Below are 12,055 nucleotides of genomic sequence, written 5' to 3' on the forward strand. Positions count from 1 at the left end.
GGGAAGTCCATGCTCCAGGTGGCACATTTGGTGAGAGCCTTCTCCTGGGTAGGAACTCTACACGGTCCCTTGGTGACACAGGGTATCACATGATGAGGATGGCATGAGTGAGAGAGCTAATCATCTCAAGTGTTATTCTTAAAAAGCCATCAGAACCACACCCATGACCATCCTCTAAACCATCAGCCCATTACTCCATGGGATGGATCAATCCATTCACCAGGGCACAGTCCCTGCAATCCAGTCACCTCTAAAGGCCCCACCTTCCACCCTCCTAACACAGTTACAATGAGGATTAAGCTTCAATAAGTTGGGAGGGACATTCAATCCACTGCATGCTGTTTCTAACAAAACACACCATTTTTCTCCACCTTCCCATCTACGTGGTGTCTGGAAATTACTGTTGGTAGGTATGGGTTGGTGAGGGACTACACAGGGTAACAAAGCCACGTTTGCAAAAGGTGGACACTTTGGGAGATGGTAGGTAAGTGCCTGTGTCCAAAATAACAACTTCTCTAGAAAACATTAATCCAAAGGGATTTTTCATTTCTGTATTTCCTATTTTCACCATCCTATACTCTCACACAGGGCTGATTTCCAGTGAAATTCGATACACAATATTTTGTTTAAAAGTTCCTAATTATTTTTTAATTTATTAAATAGCTATAATCCCAGGCCTGAAAAATCCCTTATCCTGAGCTGCAGTTGCTTTTTGTAACACCACCACCAGGATTATGCCCCTGGTAATTACTGAGCAATCCATTTTCACCTACAGGCCTGGCACATGTAACAAGAATCCCTGCCTGCCTATGTATTTTCTGGCTAATTTGGTCCCTTTACATCATGTGACCTTCAGTGATCCATATGGAATATGGGAATCATCCTGCTAGGACTTTCTTTAGAAGATTCACAGACATGTGCTAAGTGTAAGTAATATATCAATTTTTAAGTCCAGGCAGAGTGAATCCATATTATATGTCCCAGAAAAGCCTGTAATGCTGCTTTATGAAAGGAACTGGAGAGTTTCTTAATCTTTGCCATTCTCTGTAGGAAAATGCTTCACCCAAGTATATCCATTCCTATGCATTCTGTAGCAGGACATTTATGGAGTCAGAAAAAAACACTACCCCACCCACAACCAGGCACACCATCAGTGCCTCGGGTCCCGTTCAGGGACCTGAGGTATGGAGCTGAGGACCGGACACCCCATCCCACAACCAGGCACACAGCCAGTTTCTTGGGGCCCACCCGGGGTCCTGAGGCATAGAGCCAGGGACCAGACACCCCCCCCCACAACCAGGCACACCACCAGCATCAAGGAGCATGCCAGAAACATCACTTCCATGTGGGTGGCCCACCACAGCCACCACAATAACCAGGGCTGCCGCAAAAGTGGCTAGACACCACAACTACCACGTAGATGGTCCACCAGCCACTGGAGTGTATTGACACAAGGAGAGTCATCAGCAGAGACCACAGAAAAGAAGAAGATGTCTCTCTCCACAGAGCCCATTCCAAAGTGACAGGAGAAGCATCTGCTCTATAATAATATTGGGGGACCTGAACACACCTCTCAGCATTGGACAGATCATCTAGGCAACAAATCAACAGAGTAACCGTTAGTCTTTCAGAAGGAGAGAAGAAATCTAGGGTTATCAGTGGTAGAAGGGAGGAGGGAGAGAGGGATGGGGAGAGATTGGACAAGGGGCATAAAGAGTAAGTACAATTTGTAACTATATTTATACTAGTAATATTGATTTGATCAACATATCTCAACATTAAACCCAAAAATATGTATAATCAATTATGATTCAATAAAAATTTAAAATAAATAAATAAATAGATAAATAAATAAATAAATCTTCTCCAAAGAAAAAAAGAAAGAAAAAGACACTAAAAACTTGCCGAAGCTGTTTAGCTCATATTTATTAACATCTTAATACAGGACAGAGAACAATCTTCCCCCAAACCCTGGCAGGTTTTTATACTGGTTCTGCAAATGTAGAGCCTGAAGCATAGAGATGTTGATAATTTACCCAAGGTCACATGGCTCATGGATACCAGAGTGAGCTTTTGAAGTCAGGTCTGACTAGCTCTGGAGCCTGAGGGTGTATCCACTACCCTGGGCTGACTCTTCATCGTGTGCTCCCCTGACTTTTCTTGTTCAAGAAGAGTTTTTCGAACATGTAAAACTCCTAAGTAGCTCTCATAAGATCTTACTCCTTTTGGCATTTTACACTATACTCATACAATCTTCTCTGTTAAAAGATAATAATTATTTTTGAAAAGATGGTTCAAATATTCATCATATTCACACTTACAAGTCCTTTCTGAAATTTTTTAAGTAAAAGAAAAAGGCCCATAGACGAAAGAAGATTTTTAGATTTTGACCCACATTTTTAGATTTTGGTATAAATGTCTTCTGTGGGTGCAAAGTGACATCTCTTGTTACTGGAAACAGACAGGAACATTTTGTGTGCCACTGTTCACAGCCAGACATATGTTTCACAAGGGAGCTCATCTGATCCTCAGACATTTAGTAAGCATGCTATCTATACGAAACAGTATTGGAGAAAAAAAGACATGGTCCCTGCTCTGCAGGAGCTTACTGCCCAGCAGCTCACTCCTAGCAGGAATTTACAGACCTCAGACAGACCATAACATTAGGTCCACCAAAGCCCATAAAAGGCAAGAAGTTCAGGAGAGAAAGAAATCATAACCACCTTGGAAAAATCTCAACGTGTTTTATTGGAAAAGGCTCTCAAAGGTCTCAAAGGCCAATTTCTTACCTCCAGCTTCTTTCATTAGTGCTTATTGACCAGTACCGGGAGGACCAAGCCAAGGGTAAAGCTAGGGTGGAAGTGGCCATAAGTAATTGCAAAGGACAAGAGCTAAAGAAACATGTGAGTTCCCCCTAAACACCCAATAACTCGACTGAAAATGGATTGATTTGTATTTCCAAAGGATATTAAAACAGGCAACATGTGAATATGCTGAAACAAATTTAAGGTCAAGCAACACAAAGTCCTAGGCACTGAGCTTTCCTTCCCCCCTCAGAGGCAGCCTCTCTTACCTGGTTTTTGAGCTCCTTCCAAAGCGAGTTTTGTTTATAACGCCCTCAACTTCTGGGTGGCTCAGGCCACCTAACCCATCCAGAAGGCCTAAGAAAAGCAGGCTAACTGCTCCAGGCCTCAGCTCAGGGGCCAGCACATTCCACCTGATGTGTGCATGGGGCCAGAGCTGGGAGGACGGGGGCCAGACCCTCCTCACTCCCAGCTCAGCTCACTACTTTCTAGGCACCACCCACCTTTTAGGGATAAGTGAAGTACGTAATGGACGTAGGAGGCAGATAGGGGAGACATTCTCGAAAATTCCAAGGAGGTGTCAAGCGCTCCCAAGGCAGGCCAGCCCAGCCCAGCCCTTCTGGAGCTTCCTTGCCAGAGCCCAGGGCGGGGCCTCGGTGATGCGGAGAGAAGCTTTTAAACGTTCGTCTTTCTAACACCGCTCTCCGGGCATCTCTGAGAAGCAGCCAGCTGTTGTTTATCCTCCAGGGCAGCAAATCCGGTTACTTAGCTCCCTATTCCGTGATATTATAAAGTAAGGAATGGTCCATTAAACTAAGTTTGGACGTGTGTCTCCCCACAGCCACCTCCCTCTCCTGCACCCCCTACCCCGCTTATTTGGGAGATTAGAGTTCATTAATTAAATCCTGTGCTTAGATCGAACTGTAACATTATTCCAATCACATTTATCTTGCAGGCGGCGGCGGAGATGGCAGACTCGCTGGAAACGCGCGGGGGAGCCTGAGCCGGCGGCCGCGGACGCACCGCGCTGCGCGCTCCATCTCCGCGCCGCCGCGCAGACCCTCCATCTTCCTGCTCAGCGCCCCGGCCCCGCTCGCCCCTGCCTGGGGGGTCCCGCTGCCCTCCGGGGCTCCTGCCCGGCCCTCCGCGGCTTCCCTGCCCGAGCCCCCCTCCCCCGCCACACACGCTCACACGCGCGCGCGAACACACACACACACACACACAGACACGCACACACACTGACACGCCAGCGAGCTGCTGGCCGCTCAATGGACCGATTTCCCCAGGTTCCCTGATCTCAGCCCAGCCCGGGATGAGAAATTGCAAAATGGCCCGGGTCGCCAGTGTGCTGGGGCTGGTCATGCTCAGCGTCGCCCTGCTGATTTTATCGCTCATCAGCTACGTGTCCCTGAAAAAGGAGAACATCTTCACCACTCCCAAGTACGCCAGCCCAGGGGCGCCCCGAATGTACATGTTCCACGCGGGATTCCGGTGAGTGCGGCCTCTATTTGAGCGCCCTGGGGTACCTGGTTGATGGTATGTTGGGGGCGGGGGGATGATGGGGGGGCGTTTTGGCTTCTCCGAGACACTTTGAGCAAGATAACTGCGTGGTCCTTCCGCTCCTCTCTCTGATTCTCCCTACCCCCTCCTCTTTATTTTTTAACCCAAAGCCCCTAAAAGCCGTGTGCTAATCGATGCGATTTCATTTCTCGTATTCTTCCTCGGCACCCCTCCCCCCATTCTTGAAATGGGGGGAGGGTTTAAGGAGGGTGACGGAGGACGGAGAGGCAGTGTGTGTGTTTGGGAGGGGCGGTGAGCGGGGAGATGGACAGGCGTGAGGTGAGCGCCCTCCCCGCGCCCTGTCCGCAGACTCGGCGGACGAGGCTCCGGGCGGTGCGGGCGATCCGATGGCGCAGGCGCCGGACTCTCCTCGCACCCTCCTCCTTCCCCCACTCCACCCCCCATCAAATGATGCGCGGGTTTAGTCTCACGAAGCCCCTGAGGCGTTCTCCCTCGACCCACTCCCCGCTGTCACCTCGTCCCCTTCCGGGATTTCTGCAATTCCCCCGCCCCTGCGGGAAGCGCGCCTCCTAAGGGCCGCCTCCCCTCGCCCAGGTCGAAATCGCCGCCGGGCGCGGGGCCGGACTGGGAAGGCGCCAGGCGCAGCTCATCGAGAACCCCCGCCCCTACCTGTGACCCCAGGAGCTCTCCCAGCAGGGCCTCGTGACGGGCAGGTGGCAAATACAAACTGTGGTCCAAACTGGCCCGAGGTGCTGAACCTAGAGAAGCCCCACCTAGGCAGGAGAGCGGAGCTGGCGGGCGGCCTCCGGGGGTCCCCAGTCAAGGGATAGGAAGTGAAATCGGACATAGGCTCGGGAAGGAAGAGGTTAAGGCAGGAGTCACCCCCAGCCTTCCCTGGGTCTCCGGTTTCCTCGGCCCTTTCTCCCAAAATCAATTCTCTCGGGCTCGCGGCGGCGCGGCCGCTGTCCGCGGTGCTGACTCCGCGTCCTCGTCTCGCCCCGGGCTCCGGCGGTGAGCCCGGCGCCCGGCCCTGCTCGCCGCGTGACGGCCATTTTATGGTCTCTCCCGCACCCGGAGGGATGGACAATGGAGATGGGTTTCTTTCCCTAGTTTTCTTTCTTTCTCCCGGGTGTGTGTGGGAGCAGAGAGTGGACCAAATGAGAGGGGGCTCTGGGGCGGCCTGGAGCTAGCGCTTGTGCCGGCTGCCCCCCGCCCCCAGCTGGCTGGGACTTTAATGGCTACCTCGGCTTCCCCGAGCTGAGGCCAGCACGTTTGTCTGTACTCATGCTCCTCTCCAGGTCCCAATTTGCGCTGAAGTTTCTAGACCCGTCGTTTGTGCCCATTACGAATTCTCTCACCCAGGAACTCCAAGAGAAACCTTCTAAGTGGACATTTAATCGGACAGCGTTTTTACATCAAAGGTAGGATAGGAAGAAAACATCCAAAGGTGTTTTTGAATTCTGGAGCTCAAAAAACAAAACAAACAAACAAACAAAAACTCCAAAACAACCCAAACTTATCCCCCTCCACCTTCACCATCTTCTTGGCCTGACTGCACAAAGTCATGATCAGTAACCCTCATATGTATGTGGTGCCCTCTTATAAAAAACATTGGGAGGAACAATTTGAATGGAGGATAAAAGATAATTTCCAATATCCTTCCTAACGTGGTCTTGATTGAACACCATGATTTACAGTGAACAAGTCTGGCTAATCCTGCCAAAGCCATCTATTTAAAAAAAAAAAGTTTAAATGCAAAAAGTCCACCCAATGCATTATGCATTTTCATTCCCTCACTGAAAAGAAAATTTGAAAAAATAAAATAAAATGGTATTGTTTCATTGAAACACGCAGAAAATACCGTAATTCATCTTCACCAAGTTCCTAGTGAAAACTTGGCCCAAATATATGTAGATATTTAAGTACGGTTTTGTTTTGGTTTTGCCTGTTTGTTTTCATTAAACCTTCACAGCTTTTAAGTTATTGTGAAGTTACCTAAATTCATTCTCATTAGCTGTAGCAGCCTCATTTTATACATGAAGGAGATTTTTGTATTTTTTTAGGTGGGGGGAAGAAGGATGAGATTTGTTAAAATTTATTTATTCTTCTCAGTGATTCTGGTCTACTCTTAGCAATCCCAGATAGATCATTACACCTTCCTTCTTGGTGAGATCATTATGCTGCTAAATGGAATGTGAGCCATCTAGTGTATTCATTAGGGGGGTGAATACTTATTTTACTAACCACTCTATTTAGGAAGTTGTGTTTTGGTCATAGCATTTCTAGTTATTACTTCCTCTCTTTTTTAATTTTAATCTACTGGCAGAATTAAAATAAATTCAATGCATATCCACAGTGTCATGAAAATGTTTTTTACCTGAAAAATTGACATACAGTTATATGATTATGATTAAAATTTTTAAAACACTTATGTTTAATTAGAAATTTTAATCATGAAAATTGATCAATTCTAAACCCTAGAAGTGCTTTTTAAAAAAATATTTAGGGATTTTTATCCAATATTAATTTTATAGACAACCCAGAAAATTTTCATGGATAGAACATCTTTCCCCAAAACATATTTCTAGCTTGATAAAAATATTCTTTCCACACTAAGCCATGTGACCCAAATGACTGTCGGAAGACTATTTTCTTCACAAAAGTTCCTTCCTTTTATTCCATTTAGTAGGTAATCTTTAGTTAATTTTTACTAGTTTCATTTTAGTCTTGCTTTACCTTTTTAACAGCTTATAAGAAAAGCACTGCTAACTTTAAAAGTTTTGGATTAAAGATTTCAGTTTATATTGTTCTATACTTTAAAGAATGAAAGTTTAAAAATAAAATGAGTTTTTAAAATAAACGAGTTTTTTAAAAATAAAATTCCAAGCAAAGTTACGATATGCAAAGCATTTTGTTTTATTCCTGCTATTTTTTAGGCAAAAAACATAAGCGATTCAATGTGATTTCTTAGCAATGGAGAATCTAGTAGCAAAGTAACATGTTACTGGTCTCTCAAATATTTTAAATAGTTGAAACTTTAAGATATGTAATTTTACTTAAAGCTCAATATGAAAACAACATGAAATTAGTTCTAAGTATCAGTCTTGCCTTGTTGATGCTCTGAATTGTTAGAATACACGTGTTTTCAAGATTTACAATAGCCTTGTTCTCTAAGGATTAGGTTTCTCCAACTAAATTGTGTTTCTATATAATCAACTAGAAAAATATCCCTGTTTTACTATTCAAAGGACCTTAATGAGATTATCATTTCTATTAAATATTCAACTGCACCCAGTGCTATTAGCATCTTTATATTTTAATAATAGTGCTGCATTGACTTATATCTATTTGGCTTTTATTTAGACACCAGTGATATTTGATATTCCTTGAACACTGCAGTCCAATAGCAAACAAGTAGTCCCTAATTACAAATTCTACATCACTAATGTTTGTGCATTAATGTGAGCTCTTTGGGGCCTTTGTAAATTTTCTCCCTGTATTTTCTGACATAGTTTGTCCTCTGCCTCACCCCTGATCAAATATACTCTTTACATACAGCAGGAAACCAAGGAATGGCAGCTAAAACTGTAAATTGCATTTATAAGCCTCCATGGATTACATTCAGAACTTGACTGAAAGATTAGAATATGTCTGTAGATTCTGAAGTAGTTCACTCTTCAAAGACCACAATTATGAATGTATACTCTTTCTTGGATTCGCTGTGCCTAAGATTCTTGTCTGAATAAAATGGCAGCATAAGACATAAGATGGAAAATCAATTATTTTGAATGGAATGAATTTAATGAATTTTTTTTTATTTTAGGCAAGAAATTCTTCAGCATGTCGATGTAATAAAAAATTTTTCTTTGACCAAGAATAGTGTTCGGATCGGACAACTGATGCACTATGATTATTCCAGCCATAAATATGTTTTCTCTATTAGCAATAACTTTCGATCACTGCTTCCAGATGTGTCACCCATTATGAATAAGCATTATAATATTTGTGCTGTGGTTGGAAATAGTGGGATCCTGACAGGGAGCCAGTGTGGACAAGAAATAGATAAATCAGATTTTGTTTTCCGTTGCAATTTTGCCCCTACGGAGGCTTTCCAAAGAGATGTTGGAAGGAAAACCAACCTTACCACCTTCAACCCCAGCATCCTGGAAAAATATTACAACAATCTTTTGACCATTCAGGACCGTAACAACTTTTTCCTCAGTTTAAAAAAGCTTGATGGGGCCGTTCTTTGGATCCCTGCATTTTTCTTCCACACTTCAGCAACTGTTACCAGAACATTAGTTGACTTTTTCGTTGAACACAGAGGTCAGTTAAAGGTCCAATTGGCTTGGCCTGGAAACATAATGCAACATGTCAACAGGTGTGTATATTTTATTGCATTTTACTCACACCCCACCAAGCAACAAATCAATATTGTAACCTCTTGGGGGTGGGAGCCATCCAATTAGTCAGTTGTGGTTAGTTTAGTACTTTAGAGCAAACTCTTATCTTTTGTAATGAATGAATGAATCATTCTAGGTAAGAAGTGTAATCTACCTCCAGCTGGGAACCAAGTGCCAAATGGTGGGATGGGTGTTTCATCAGTCTCCCCCTCTATTCCTTGCCCCCTCCCTTGGTGGTATGCCTACCGCATAGTCATGGAAATCAACATAAACCAAAAATTTTTTTTAAATGGATAGCTATATTCCAATAATGCCTATAGACAAATTAGACAAATCAAATGGTTTTTTAAAGAAGATGCAATTGCCTTAAAATTTTCCCTTTTATTTGATGTTAGGGTATTTTGCAGATTTCCAAGATTAGCAAGCCACCTAGATAAATCATACATTGTATAATCTGCCTTCATAGTTTGATATTTGAATGCAAAAACATGAAAAAAGATTTTATGAGCTTGTTGTAATCCCTTGTGATGTGATAGAGAGATTGACCAGAGATGCAATATTTTCATTTAGTCTGGTGATTTTCAACTCTGGCTATACATTAGAATCACTTGGTAACCTTTAAAAAATACCATTGCCTGGGATCTACCCCAAGAGATTATAATATAATTTTTCTGGTTCAGAGAGAGGTAGGGACCAGGTCCTGGATATGTTTTAATAACTCCCCAGATGATTCTAATGTACAGTCAGAATGAGAGCTGCTAATCCAGGGCATTTTATAAAGCAAGATTAATTGTAGGATTTTTTTTTTCCTTTAAATCATCTGAGCAAATTATCTCAGCTCTAATTTCCCCTATGTAAGTAGCCCCAGTGTCCTAACACAGCCCCAGATATTATTACAAGTTAGAATGGGTTCTGGGAGACCTGGTAAACAGGGAGTTCTGAAGATTTTTATCCCATAATAGATTATTCCATCCTGTAGTCTCCTAAAGTCTTCCAAATTTAAGATCTGTTTAGTTAACCTATCATAGAAGGAGGAATGTAAACTAATAACCTGGTACATATCTAAAAGGTAGGGTGATGCCATAATTTATAGTCCAAACTGAAACTTTCTCTTTGAAAGGGGTACTATTAATACCTATAACAGGGATAACAGACATGATCTGCGACTGTCCACATTTCCCAAGATGGTCATCTTTTTAAGAGGCAATTTAGCTCAACTCCTAAGTTTAAAGATGAATCAACTGAGGTACAAGGAGCAGGAGTTATCCACCCAAAATGGGCTAAAACTGAATTAGAATTCAGGTTTCCTGCCAACCTATTCCATAGTCTTTTAACCTCATCATTTTGCTCCTACCAAAAGTTGAATGTAAGTTCAACTCTACCAAAAGGATTGTCAGAGTCATCTGACTCCTTATTTAAAAGTATTAAAACCAAGACTGAACTTTTAAATTTCATCTGGAAGGATAAAGGTCTGTCTTTGAAGCCTTCAAGTAGTGAAGAAGGAACTTCATGTGCTTAGATACTTCCAGAAACTGGCCTGTGTGGCCTTCCTGCCACCAAAGGCCTGTGGAATTAAACATAATGCTCCACAACCACGCAGGCTTGAACTAAATACATGGATTCATTGAAAGTAAGAGGAAATACAGTCCATAGACACCTGATTCATAACCAGTTTAACTCTTCCTGCACAGCCAATGACAAATACATATGCACACCATGGAAGTCTCAAATATTTGGCAGTGTGTGTAGGAAGGCTTCAGAATACTATCTAAACATGGAAGGAACAGCACCATGATTTAGCCCTTTTAAAATAAAATTAGAAAGTGTGTAAATACTCCTCTTAGGTCCTGGCATGCTAAAGCAAATTATCTCAGCTCTGATTTCCCCTATGTAAGTAGCCCTAGTGTCCTAACGTAGCCCAGATATTATTACAAGTTAGAGTGGGTTCTGGGAGACCTGGTAAACAGGGAGTTCTAAAGATTTTTATCCCGTAATAGATTATTCCATCCTGTAATCTCCTAAAGTCTTCCAAATTTAAGATCTGTTTGGTTGACCTATCATAGAAGGAGGAATATAAACTAATAAACTGGTATGTATCTAACTGGTATGTATCCCCTACCTTTTAGATACATACCCCTAGCTAGCTAGAATATAAAGGAGCAAGAAATACAATTTTTTATAAGAGGCTGGAAAAAAATAAGACCCCATAATCTTTCCAAACAAAGAAGAATGATTTACTTCTAGGTTTAGGAAAGAAAGTGACAGAGAAGGTGCACTTAGATTAAACAACCTCCTCTAATATATCCAAGGGCCCTGTATATAGGAGAAGCATAGTCATCCTTATCAGTGGTCTTCTGTGGTGTCAACCATTTAATCAGAACCACCAGTGTTAAGGAAGACCCAGAGGCAGAGCAGGGTTCAAAGGTGGGCAGCCATTGTACACGACCACGTGGGATCCCACACTCAGAAGGGCCCTGCACTTGGTTTAATACTCATCTTTCACAGTCTTGAAATTATCAAGAATCTTTGAACAGAGTCCACATTCTTATTTTGCACTGGGTCTCACAAATTATGTAGCCAGTCCTGCCCACAGGTTTTTTGTGTTCTAAAAGATAAATTCAAAGCAAGTACTCTTTAAGTTACATGGGCAAATCCACGTCCCATCTCAGTTGTATTGAACCTATCTGACTGACACCTTCAGCACTGGCCTCTGAATCCATGTGTACTTATTGTTCCACAGGTACTGGAAAAACAAACATTTGTCACCCAAACGGCTGAGTACAGGTATTCTTATGTACACCCTTGCATCAGCAATATGTGAAGAGATCCACTTGTATGGATTTTGGCCTTTTGGATTTGACCCCAACACGAGGGAAGATCTTCCATACCATTACTATGACAAAAAAGGAACCAAATTTACCACCAAGTGGCAGGAATCCCACCAGCTGCCTGCTGAGTTTCAGCTGCTGTACCGGATGCATGGGGAGGGGCTTACCAAGCTGACTTTGTCACACTGTGCCTAAGAACTCCCAATGGAAAGTGCCAAGTGGCATTTAAAAAGTGCCCAAAATCAAATTGAATAGTCTTTGGAATAGAACCCTAGACAATGTCTTATGAGGCTTTTCTGCCATTTCAAAGGAAAGATGTCTCTTCTCCCTCTTTTGCACTGCTCTTTTAAGGGTCTTAGCAGATTTAGCAAGACAGATACGTTGAAGCCAGATAATTTAAACTTGATTGATAAAGGGAATGTTGCATTTGGAACTATGCTGCTAATGAAATGGTATGAAGTATTTTCATGTTTGTATTTTAATAATAAACTGCCTCCCA

The 12,055-nt window shown here is 43.0% G+C and overlaps 1 protein-coding gene across 1 annotated transcript in view; it reads left to right on the plus strand.

Moving 5' to 3' along the window:
- Positions 1 to 11,751, plus strand: part of ST8SIA3 (ST8 alpha-N-acetyl-neuraminide alpha-2,8-sialyltransferase 3) — a 58,933-nt gene extending 47,182 nt beyond the window's left edge. The window contains 7 exon segments of the mRNA XM_063076687.1: positions 2,796 to 2,844; positions 3,809 to 3,885; positions 3,887 to 3,941; positions 3,944 to 4,295; positions 5,624 to 5,746; positions 8,149 to 8,706; positions 11,469 to 11,751. Coding sequence (XP_062932757.1) covers positions 2,796 to 2,844; positions 3,809 to 3,885; positions 3,887 to 3,941; positions 3,944 to 4,295; positions 5,624 to 5,746; positions 8,149 to 8,706; positions 11,469 to 11,751 — 1,497 coding nt within the window.
- The last annotated feature ends 304 nt before the right edge of the window (positions 11,752 to 12,055 follow it).

This window comes from Cynocephalus volans, chromosome 13 (assembly GCF_027409185.1).
Source record: "Cynocephalus volans isolate mCynVol1 chromosome 13, mCynVol1.pri, whole genome shotgun sequence".
In the NCBI taxonomy this organism is placed as follows: Eukaryota; Metazoa; Chordata; class Mammalia; order Dermoptera; family Cynocephalidae; genus Cynocephalus; species Cynocephalus volans.